The 12,127-nt window shown below is 39.4% G+C and overlaps 1 protein-coding gene and 1 pseudogene across 5 annotated transcripts; both read left to right on the forward strand.

The window, feature by feature from the left end:
• The first annotated feature begins 827 nt into the window (after positions 1–827).
• LOC127901514 (RNA-dependent RNA polymerase 1-like) lies at positions 828–3,281 on the forward strand. 5 transcript variants are annotated; one of them, XM_052439023.1, is made up of 4 exons: positions 829–1,302; positions 1,427–1,879; positions 1,967–2,485; positions 2,686–3,281. In XM_052439023.1, the coding sequence occupies exons 3-4, from the start codon at positions 1,986–1,988 to the stop codon at positions 2,858–2,860; spliced, it is 675 nt and encodes a 224-aa protein (XP_052294983.1). In that variant the 5' UTR covers positions 829–1,302; positions 1,427–1,879; positions 1,967–1,985; the 3' UTR covers positions 2,861–3,281. The 5 variants fall into 5 exon arrangements, with proteins under 5 accessions (XP_052294985.1, XP_052294983.1, XP_052294982.1 ...); XM_052439025.1 differs by lacking the exon at positions 1,427–1,879 and having other exon boundaries at positions 828–1,302; XM_052439022.1 differs by having other exon boundaries at positions 1,427–2,485.
• Positions 3,144–11,791, forward strand: LOC102610981 (RNA-dependent RNA polymerase 1-like; annotated as a pseudogene).
• The last annotated feature ends 336 nt before the right edge of the window (positions 11,792–12,127 follow it).

Below are 12,127 nucleotides of genomic sequence, written 5' to 3' on the forward strand. Positions count from 1 at the left end.
TTTCAGAGTAAAATAAAATTAAAAATTGATTGTATAATTCCTCATGTACTCAATTTCTCAAATTTGCGGAGACAATTCTAAAATAGTGGTTTTCTTATGTTCATTAAACTGCTTCTTTTTTGGCTTGAAGATTAATTGTTGATTTCCAAGAGATTAATGAAAAAAATTAGAGGAAGAGTAATTTATATATCTACTAGAAATATGCACATATTTAATTTAAATCATGTTGTAGAAGTGTTTTTACTGAAAACAAAAATACACACACACATAATTTGAAAAACAATAAGAATCATTTACAAATTACAAATATACAAATTTTGTCAAAAATCTAATTGGATAGCTGAATTAACTTATTCAATAGCTTAATTAGCTTAGGGAATTTAATTTGCAAATGAATTACGAAATGCAAATGTCATAAAGTGTATGGAATAATGAGGACTTTACTCCTATTGGATATAGCTTTAGCTTCTATGATCCTGACTAATCACACAGTGCTGTCTACTTCTACTTGGCATGCAAGTTTTGTTATTGTTTCCACAACTTTATGCAAACCGAAATATTTTTGAAGTATCTCATCATTCTCCCTTCTTCAAGAGGCTAAGGTCCCACTCTCTTTCCATATCATGCCATTTTTGTTTGGCGCCGCGGGGGGGGGGGGTGGGGGGGGGGGGGGGCGCATATATTCTCATTCTCACTTTTCTGCTTTTTCCTAGCATTAAAATATATGTTTCTTGAATGAAAATTAATTTCGTGCAACACTTTTTCTCTTATCAAATCATTAAAATATGGCGGGAACATTCCAGAACTTTGCTAGCTGATCAATAATCTTGTGCCACCACCCAACAGAGAAAGTATCTTGCTGATGAGTATGTAAATGATTGATTGTTTATTGCATGAAACTATGGAGACTGTCGCACTGGAAAAATGCATGAATGATTACTTTAACTGAAGAATCTTACCGAAGACACTATAGAGACAACATGACACTTTCTAACTTGGTCCGACCCAATGAGTTCAATTAAAACTAACCATTTCATGGGACAAAACTCATGCTAGCCTATGAGATGTCGAAACGTGTCAGTCGCTTGGGAATTTGGGTGCTAACTTAGGCAGCTACACAATCAATGTGGCCCGACGATCATACCCAAGTCAGCTTATGCGACAAGTTTACCAGTATTGAAAACTGAAGACCAAGATCAGGGCATTAATGAGCTCTATCTATCTATTTATACCTTCCTTGATCACCATTTGTTTCTCACAAAGCTAGTTCGTGTTTATTGATATCTGTTGCTGCAAGCTTCTGTGAGTAATCACTCTTTTCTAGTAACTCATCCGCTTATTGTATTGGGTTTTGAATTTGCTTTCTGTCGTAATTATATATTTCTGTATGAGCATGTGTGATACGCCACTTTTTGAGCGAGTGCAGGCTCCAATCGATTTGGAAGAGAGATTGAACAGAGAAGAAATGAAGCAGGGGAATTACAGAGAAAAGAAAGGAGGCGAAATTGAGAAGAAGAAGACAAATGATATTTTTCCTTGAATGACCTCACGGGTCCCTTGACAGTACAAATATATTCTTGCCTTCCAAAACATCCAAGCACCCTTAACTAACTAATGGAATAAAATTGATAATAACAACAAAACAATAATTGAAAACAGAACAATATTCGTTACTCTGATATCTCAAGCATTCTCGAACATTCTTCAAACGACAGAGTTTTTGAGCCATCCTTGTTTCTTTCTCGCGCGAGCTGGACCTGTCCTGGGATGCTCTCTAGCTTGAGTCTCATTCAAGGGTTGGGCTTCTTCCATTTCTGCAGGCTGGGTCTCTTCCCTTGCTGTCTCATTGAGCTCGATCTGATTCACAACAATGGGCCAAGTTGTATCAATGTGTTGCTTTTTATTGTTAATTGATTTCGTAATTGTATGAGTTGCTAGCTTCAATAATGTAAAATTGAAACTGCAGTTGAAATTGTTTAGACGAAATGGCTAAGATGATCATGTTGTATGGATTTGCTTCACTTGCGTCTCCCAAAGCCGTGAAGGAATTTCTGGAGGAACACACCGGTGAAGGAACTGTTTCTGGTGTAGAAGTTGGACAAAATAAAGGTTCAAGAGCACATGCGATAGTTGAGTTCACAACTGTGGAAGCTGCAGATTTCATCAAGTGCTTGGCTCGTGAGCGTCTGTCCTACGGGAATTCTTTTCTGAAAGCTTCCTCTGCAAAGAGAAGGACCCCGCATTTTGCAAAGAGGACCCCGCATTACAAGTTGGGTGGAGATCTGAAGTTGAATTTTGGATGCCAAATTTCCAAGGACAAGTTTTCTGTGTTCTGGTCACAGGAAAATGTTTCGGTGAAATTGTGTTCGGACCTCAGAAAGTTTGGGTTCTTTCTGTCATATGAATCTGTGGATTATAAGCTTGAGCTCTCCAATGAAAGCATTTGGCAAATTGAGCTACACCGGCCCAGTGGTCACTCGGTGAGGTACCTTGTCATTCAGGTTTTTGCATTACAACTAATTAATATGTTATCTTTTTTTCAGAATCACCTCATGTCATGTATTAACTTGTAAATTGATCACTTAAAATAAAGCTATAACTGCAATACCGTGATGTATGATTGATCAGTTTACTTCTTGCAAATGTTATAGCTGAAGCCTTGTTTTCTTTGCTTTCTGTTGCCAGTTATATAGATGAAGCTGAACATGAGTCAACTCATCTTGGAGTGCCAGCTGGAATGTTTCTGAATACAAGCCCAGCTGCTCACTTAGGAATTGTGATGAAATCAGCTCGTGCTAATCTGAAACATCCTGGCTGGCAAAACTGTTATGCAGAGCTTCCTCTACCGTTGATCAATTAGCTAGTTAGTTATTAATAGACGGTTGATATTCATTGTATTCCAGATTGTTAATTTAGCTCTTAGAGTTTGTTATTCCAATTGCACTGGCGTGATTACAGTTTGTTGATGAACTAGAAAATTCTAGGAGCTTCCATCCGAGCACTTAAAAAAACTAAGCTCAAACCATTTTGTATTCTGAAATCTCTGCTGAGATAATGAATTGCAATTTTCATCTTCTCTGTTAAAATCTTCAAAATCTAACTGATTTTACTTCATCATCAAGCATTGGACAATCTTCTGCTATATGTTTGGAACTTCCGAGCAGGGCTCTTATTCCGAAAGCTCTGAAAGATTTCTTTCACTACAAAGAAAGTCTAGTCCAGTTCACTCTACTGCCAGGTTTTGTATTCTCTTGCAACTCTGATCTTGTCCCCAATGATCAGTCCACCTCATGGGATTCTTTCGCTTGGTCGATCCAAGTAGAATCAGGATGGAAAACATGCTTTGGAGATGCTGTTTCATCTAAGAGAATGCTGCTATGACCCTGTAAGCTGGCTCAGAGAGCAATATAGGAAGCATGTCTCATCTGGGCAATTTCCTACTTCCCCTGCTGTTGCCTTAGATGGTGGGTTGATTTATGTAAACAAGATTCTGGTAACCCCATCTAAAGTTTATTTCTGTGGTCCAGAGATCAGTCTATCAAATCGTGTGGTACGAAGTTATCCTGATGAAATTGATAATTTTCTTCGTCTTTCTTTTGTTGATGAGGACTTGGGTAAGTTATATTCAACAGTTTTGTCTCCTCAGATATCTTCTACAAATGGAGAAAGGCGTACAAGAATTTATGAAAGAGTACTCTCAACTCTAAGAAATGGGATAGTCATCGGAGATAAGAAGTTTGAAACTCTTGCATTTTCAAATAGTCAAGAGAGAGAAAATACTTTGTGGATGTTTGCTTCCAGGCCTGAGCTTACTGCAGCAGATATTCGAGAAAGAATGGGTGATTTTCGAGAGATAAAGAATGTTACAAAGTATGCTGCTAGACTTGGTCAGTCTTTCGCCTCATCTAGAGAGGCATTGCATGTTGATAGCAGTGATATCGAAATCATTCCTGATGTAGAGGTTGAGAATGATGGGTTTACATATTGTTTCTCGGAGATATAGGGAAAATATCTGCCGAATTAGCTGAAACTGTGGCTAAAAAATGTGGTTACGCGATTTATACTCCATCGGCATTTCAAATTCGATATGGCGGATACAAAGGTATTGTAGCGGTTGATCCAACTTCATCAACAAAGTTACATTGAGAAATAATATGTTCAAGTACAAATCGGAAAGCACAAGTTTAGACATTTTGGCAAATAGCAAGTATCAGAGAGAGGGCGTAGCACGATTACGATTAGATAATGTTTTTGAAAGGAAGCAGAGAGAGGTCGTAGCACGATTAGATGCCATTTTAACAGACTCTTCGAAGGTGCAGGAGGCACTGGAACTGATGTCTTCAGCGGAGAACACAAATGTTCTGAAGGAACTGCTTAACTGTGGTTATAAGCCTGATGCAGAACCGTTTCTATCAATGATGCCACAGACATTTCACGCATCAAATCTGTTGGAGCTGAGAACCAGAGCAAGGATATTTATTCAGAATGGACAAGCAATGATGGGATGTCTTGATGAAAAAGGCACATTAGAATATGGTCAGGTATTTGTTCAATGTTCTGACTCCAGAAGGAGATTTCTTGGACAATTCCTACAACAGCCGGTCAGATGAATTTAATATTGTGGAGGGATTGATGGTTGTTGCTAAAAAACCATGTCTACACCCAGGAGACATGCGTGTGCTAAGAGCTGTGGATGTGCCAGCTTTGCACCACATGGTGGATTGTGTTCTTTTCCCGGCAAAAGGAGAACGGTAAGCTCCCCCTCCAAGGAAGACTTTTGTTAATGCAAATTTCATTAGATTCTGTTGGAATGTTGTTTTATGACTTGTTCTATTTTGATGAATGCTCAGATATATGCCTGTGTAAACTGACAATGGTGACATTTATCTGTTAGACCCCACACAAATGAATGCTCTGGAAGTGATCAGGACGGTGAGATCTACTTTGTCTGCTGGGACCATGATCGTATTCCTCCACTTCAGTTTCAGCCCACGGCTTATACTCCAGCTCCAGAAAAGATTTTGGCTCGTGATGTAACAATCGAGGTAATGCTCAATCTTTAGTAACGTTTTAAGATTTATTTGATTCATAAACATGAATGAACTCTTCTAATTGCTTAGTCATTGCATTCTGTCATTTGTAATTTCTTCAATCCAAATGCACTTTCATCATTTGTTTGTCATTCTTTAGTCTGATTGATCTTTTTCTTTGTCCCTTAACATATTTGCTTCTATGTTGTAGGATGTAGAGGAATACTTTGCCGACTACATAGTCAATGACAGCCTGGGCATAATTTGCAATGCCCACGTCGTGTATGCATATTCAGAACCTGACAAGGCGATGAGTAACCGATGCCCTGATCTTGTGAAGTTATCCTCCATTGTTGGGGACTTCTCCAAAACTGGAGTGGCAGCCACAATACCCAGTCGACTACGCGTCAAGATATATCCAGACTTTATGGAGAAGCAAGACAAAACCTGGTATGAATCACAGCATATCGTTGGGAATCTTTATCGAGAGGTAAACGGCATTGCACCATCAACAACCACCATAAAATCCTTCGCTAAGGAAGGGGCAATGCAGTTTTATGATACTGATATGGAAGTTAATGGCTTTAAGGAAGTGGCAATGCAGTTTGATGGTTTCAAGTACAGAACTGAGTACGATAACAAGTTGGGGAACTTGATGGATTATTATGGGATCAAAACTGAGGCTGAAATGCTAAGTAGGTGCATTATGGAAATGGCAAAATCCTTTGATAAGAAAAGAGACTTGGAAGCAATCAGTTTTTCTGTAAGGTCCTTGAGAAAAGAAGCCAGGGCCTGGTTCAACAAGAAGAAGAATGATTCAGGTTCTAGCCACAAAGATGTTAGGAAATTGGTGGGTGCAGCAAGACCGCAACTAAAATAAAATTGGAAATAAAATAAAGAACAAGCACAATAGAGGACACCGAAAATTACGTGGTTCGGCTTTTAGCCTACATCCACGGCCGAAGACAGAAGGAAATATTTTACTAATGAAATAATGATTACAAGTATTGTAAGATTTTACCTCACTACCCAAAACCCCAATACACCCAATCTCTCACTCACTAGACACGCAAGAGTTTATTAAACTCTTGAAAACTCTCAACACTCAAAGAAAGAAAGATTTCTCTCGATGAAATTGAATACAAAATGAAATGAGGAGCTCTGTCTTTTATAGCCAAAAAATGACTATTAAATTATTATTTTTACCACCGTCTTCATTCTTCTATTTTCTTCTTTCTTCTTTTTTCTTCATTCCAAATTTGCTGCTGCCAAATTCTTCAACATTTTCTTTGGCCGGCTGTCAAAGCCAACTTTGCTTATTCAAGGGTTCTAGATGCAGTAGCTTCTAGATGCAGCCAAATTTGACATTCTCCCACTTGGAGATTAGATTGATAATCAATCAATCTCCACACCATCCTTTCTGTTTCGCCATAATCATGTTGCCTACGTTGCTGTTAGGCCACAAGAGGATCTACTCCATATAAACTTGTCAGCATTTATTGGCTTGGTCAAAACATCTGCTAGGTTCTCCTTCGTATGGATTTTCTGCAAATCCACACTTCCATCTTCCACTACTTCTCGAACGAAGTGATACTGAACTCCTATGTGCTTTGTCCTGGAATGAAAAGCTGGATTCCTTACAATGTGCAAGGCACTCTGACTGTCACAAAACACAAGAATTTTCTGTTGTTTGTGCCCGAGCTCCTTCAATAATCTTTGTATCCAAATAGCTTCCTTGCAAGCTTGTGTAGCTGCCATGTATTCTGCTTCTGTTGTAGATAATGCCACAACGGTCTGCAGTTTCGAAACCCAGCTTACAGCTGCTCCCGCAAGTGCAAACACATAACCAGTAGTGAATTTCCTTTTATCAAGGTCTCCTGCAAAATCTGAATCCACATAGCCCCTGACAGTAAACTCTGATCCTCCATAACATAATGCAACATCTGAGGTTCCTCTGATGTATCTCAGAATCCTCTTCACAGCTATCCAATGCTCTCCGCCAGGATTCGCCATGTATCGACTGACTACTCCCACTGCTTGTGCAATGTCCGGTCTTGTACATATCATAGCGAACATTAAACTTCCCACTGCTGATGCATACGGTACTCGAGACATCTCCTTCCTCTCTGCTTCATTGCTAGGACACATACTTGAGGATAATTTGAAATTAACAGGAAGTGGGGTAGAAATTGACTTACAATCTTGCATGTTGAAGCGTCGCAAGATTTTCTTCAAGTAATTCTTCTGTGAGAGCCAAATCTTCCTGTTATTTCTGTCTCGGTGAAATTGCATCCCTAGAATCTTGTTTGCTGGTCCCAAGTCCTTCATTTCAAACTCCCTAGCCAACTGTGCCTTCAATTCTTGGATTCGATCTTTGTTGGGACCTGCTACCAACATGTCATCCACATACAACAGCAAAATGATGAAATCATTATCTTCAAACCTCTTGTAATATGTACAATGATCTGAACTGAGTCTGTTGTATCTAAGGCTCATGATGAAGGAATCAAATCTCTTATACCAATACCTCGGCGCCTATTTGAGACCGTATAGAGATTTGTTCAACCTGCAAACCAAGTTCTCCTTTCCTTTTTCTGCAAAACCTTCTGGTTGGAGCATATATATTTCTTCGTCAAGTTCTCCATGAAGAAATGCAGTTTTCACATCCAACTGCTCAAGATGTAAGTCAAATGTAGCACACATCGCCAAGACTACTCTGACTGTTGTGAGTCGAACTACCGGAGAAAATATCTCGTTGAAGTCAATACCTTCTTTCTGAGCATATCATTTCACCACCAATCTCGCACGATACCGCTCCACTTGATCATTGCCATCACGTTTGATCTTGTAGACCCATTTGTTCCCAATGGCTTTTCTTCCGTGTGGTAGTGGTATAAGTTCCCATGTCTTGTTCTTGTGTAGAGCTTCAATTTCTTCCTGCATTGCTGTCATCCACAAAGCAACATCTGAGCTGTTTAAAGCTTCATGGAAAGTTGAAGGCTCTCTATCCTCTGTTAGAAGACAGTATGCAACGTTGATCTCTGTGACATACTCCGAGTGCCACGCCGGCGGTCGTCTCTCACGAGTTGACCGACGAACTTTTAGAGCTTCGGACTCGACTGGTTCTTGTTCCTCGTGCTCTGGTGCTGCTTCAGAAGAATCTGAATCTTCTGGATTATTTTCTACATATACCGGCACAATTTCTGACTTTTCTTTTACAGTGCCATCATCTCCATCTTTCATTTGCAGTTGATCTTCTACAAAAATAACATCTCTGCTGATGACGATCTTGTGGGCAGTGGGGTCCCACAGACGATACCCCTTTACTCCATCAGCATACCCTAAGAAGATACATCTTCTAGATTTTAGATCCAACTTTGTTCTTTCTTAGGCATTGTACATCACGTACACAGGACATCCAAATGCATGTAGGTAGGAATAATCAGCTGGCTTTCCAGTCCACATCTCCATCGCCGTCTTCAACCCAATCGCTGTAGATGGTGATCGATTTACTATATAACAGGCAGTTTTGGCTGCTTCTGCCCATAATGAATTGGGTAGACCAGCAGTCCTCAATATAGCTCTTATTCTTTCTGTAAGAGTTCTGTTCATCCGCTCTGCCACTCCATTTTGTTGAGGAGTGAATGCCACCGTGAACTGCCTCTGAATACCTTCTTGCTTACAGAAAGCAAGAAACTCGTCGCCTGTATACTCTCCACCATTATCCGTCCTCAAGCACTTGATCCTTTTACCAGATTCAAGTTCCACCCGCGCTTTGTATTCTTTAAACACAGAAAATACATCTGACTTTTTCTTAATTGGATACACCCAACATCTTCTAGAATAATCATCAATGAAAGTCACTATGTACTTTGCACCTCCCATGGATATATCCGGTGATTCCCAAACATCAGAATGAATCAAGTCTAGAATGCATTTACTTCTAGCAATAGATCTACTGAATTTTAATCTATGCTGCTTACTTATAACACAATGCTCGCAAAATGGTAAACTTACCGATTTGAGCCCCGGAAGCAATTTTCTCTCAAAGAGAATCTTTAAGCCTTGTTCTGACATGTGGCCAAGTTTAAGATGCCACATCATCGTTGACTCTTCTCCATTTGATACGACACACGCATCAGCCTCCTGTAGTGTTTCTCCTTTAAGCATGAATAGATTAGCACCGATCTTTTCTGCCTTCATCAATACAAGCGCTCCTTTAACGATCTTCATAATTCCATTCTCCACATGAGTTTTGCACCCATGACTATCCATTTGTCCCAAAGACAATAGATTTTTCTTCAAGCCATTGACATGTCGTACCTCTCCAATTGTGCGAATTGTACCATCAAACATTTTTATTTTGATAGTACCAATACCAGCGATTTCCAAGGCATGATCATCTCCCATATATACAGATCCTCCTGAGATAGGTTCATATGTGTGGAACCATTCTCTCCTAGAGGTCATGTGCCAGGTAGCTCCTGAGTCTATAAGCCAGACATTAGACAGTCGTTTTCTGCCTTTTGAAACAGTTGTTGCCTCGCTGTAGAGTATTTCGCCATCATCCGAGGTACTTGCTACACACCCCTGAGCATTTGATGACTCAGGTTCTTTGCCCTCTTTTCTCTTCTGGTTACTCCAACACTCTTTCTTGACATGCCCTTTCTTCCCACAGTTGTAGCATTTAACATTCTTATTACTTCTGAATTTTGATCTACCATGACTTTGACTCCCACTAGGGCCACGTTCTGTTGATCTCCCTCTCGTCACCGATAGCGCCTCCGCTTGCTGCGAACTTGCTTGTCTGTTTTCCTTATTTTTTCGCCTGCTCTCCTCATTTAATACGGAGGTTGCAACATCGTCGAAAACTAGACTCTCCACTGGATTGTTGTTCGTCAGGTTGATGATGAGTTGATCATACGAATCTGGTAGACTTTGAAGTAGAAGCTCTGCACGTTCATTCTCCTCTATATTATGACCCAACATTGTGAGTTGTGAAAATAGAGTCTTCAAGGTGTTGATGTGGTAGGTCACCATTGTAGATTCTGCCATTCGAAGAGTATAGAGTTTTCTCTTCAAGAAGATTTTATTGTGTAGTGACTTGGCCTCGTACAATTTTGTGAGAGTATCCCATATTTCCTTCGCTGTATTTTTCTCTGCCACACTGGATAATACTCCATCTGCAAGTGCCAAGTGTAGATCAGAAATGGCGTTGCCGTCTACCTTGTTCCACTTGCCATCAGTTATCTCCATGGGTCTTTCTCCAATTGCTACCAAGCAATTATTTTTCCTTAATACAGCTTTCATCTTCATTTTCCACAACGAAAAATTATTTCCGTTAAACCTCTCAATTTCATACTTTGCCGCCATTTTGTTGATAAATACCGCACACAAGCTAGTGTACCACCTTGAATAGTTGTGAGTATGTGTGAGAATGCACACCAGGAAAGTTCCCAGGAAAGACTGGAGGGGTCACAATGGTCCCACTTAAAACCCAGACTCCTTAAGCTTTTATCGCCTTTGTGATAGAACTTTCCTAGACATGTACAAAATCACACAGTTGCTTTACTCACACCACTATTCCCTGCTTTGCACCGTAAAATTCTTGGATCGCTTCCACCGTTTCACGTGAATAGTGCCGTATACGTGAATAGTACCGTATACGTGAACAAAATCGTATACGTGAACAGTATCGTATACGTGAATAGTATCGTATACGTATACAGTGCCGTATACATGAATAGTACCCCTTACGTGAACAGTTCCTGACTCCAAAAAATACAACCAATAGCTCTGATACCACTGTTAGGAAATTGGTGGGTGAAGCAGACACGCAGCTAAAATAAAATTAGAAGAAAAATAAAGAACAAGCACAATAGAGGACACCGAAAATTACGTGGTTCGGCTTTTAGCCTACATCCACGGGCGAAAACAGAAGGAAATATTTTACTAGTGAAATAAGGATTACAAGTATTGTAAGATTTTAGCTCACTACCCAAAACCCCAATACATCCAATCTCTCACTCACTAGACACGCAAGAGTTTATTAAACTCTTGAAAACTCTTGAAAACTCTCAACACTCAAAGAAAGAAAGATTTCTCTCGATGGAATTGAATACAAAATGAAATGAGGAGCTCTGTCTTTTATAGCCAAAAAATGGCTATTAAATTATTATTTTTACCACCGTCTTCATTCTTCTATTTTCTTCTTTCTTCTTTTTTCTTCATTCCAAATTTGCTGCTGCCAAATTCTTTAACATTTTCTTTGGCCGGCTGTCAAAGCCAACTTTGCTTATTCAAGGGTTCTAGATGCAGTAGCTTCTAGATGCAACCAAATTTGACAAAAGATGTATACGCCAAAGCTTCATATTGGTACCATGTGACTTTCCATCCAAGTTACAGGGGTCGGTATAAAGGAGAAGGAATTAATCGAGACCATTTTCTCAGCTTCCCTTGGTATATCCACGACAAGCTGATTGAGATCAAAAGGGGAAAACAGAGAAACTACAGACCAGGACTTGAAAATTTTCATAGTTAGGGAGTACCATTCCAGCCGGGGATTGTGCTTTTGGTGGAGCCATTTGAGATTAAAACAGTTAACTGTGTGCATTTAGTTTTGAATAAGCAGCTTGTGTGACAGCTTCTTTACCTTCTTGTTATTGTTGCTGTAGCTACTGCCGTTGTTGCTGTTGTTGTGAAATGCAGGTGTGTTGTGATTAGTACTTGAATTTGAAACTTATTTTCAGTTTTTGTAATAAAATAAGTATTTGGTTTGTTGTGCGATAACTTGGAATTCACAGAAGCATGGAAAAATCAAATTACGATTTGGGATAGCCAAACATATTAATGCTGCGTTTACTTTTTGGATTGGAGTGGGAATCCTAAGGAGTGAGAATCCTTGGATTAGGAGTGTGGAGTGGGAGTGAGAGTAGGGTGTTTACTTAGACTAAATGAAAGTATGGATTGTCAATCAGAATCCTAATTATTTGTTTACTTTGTCTTGGATTGGGAGTAAATTGTTTTAAATTACAATTTTATCCTTATGTACAGAATTATAATTTGTAATTAAAAAATATATTTGGAAAATAAAATAA

This window comes from Citrus sinensis, chromosome 3 (assembly GCF_022201045.2).
Source record: "Citrus sinensis cultivar Valencia sweet orange chromosome 3, DVS_A1.0, whole genome shotgun sequence".
NCBI classification, from domain to species: Eukaryota; Viridiplantae; Streptophyta; class Magnoliopsida; order Sapindales; family Rutaceae; genus Citrus; species Citrus sinensis.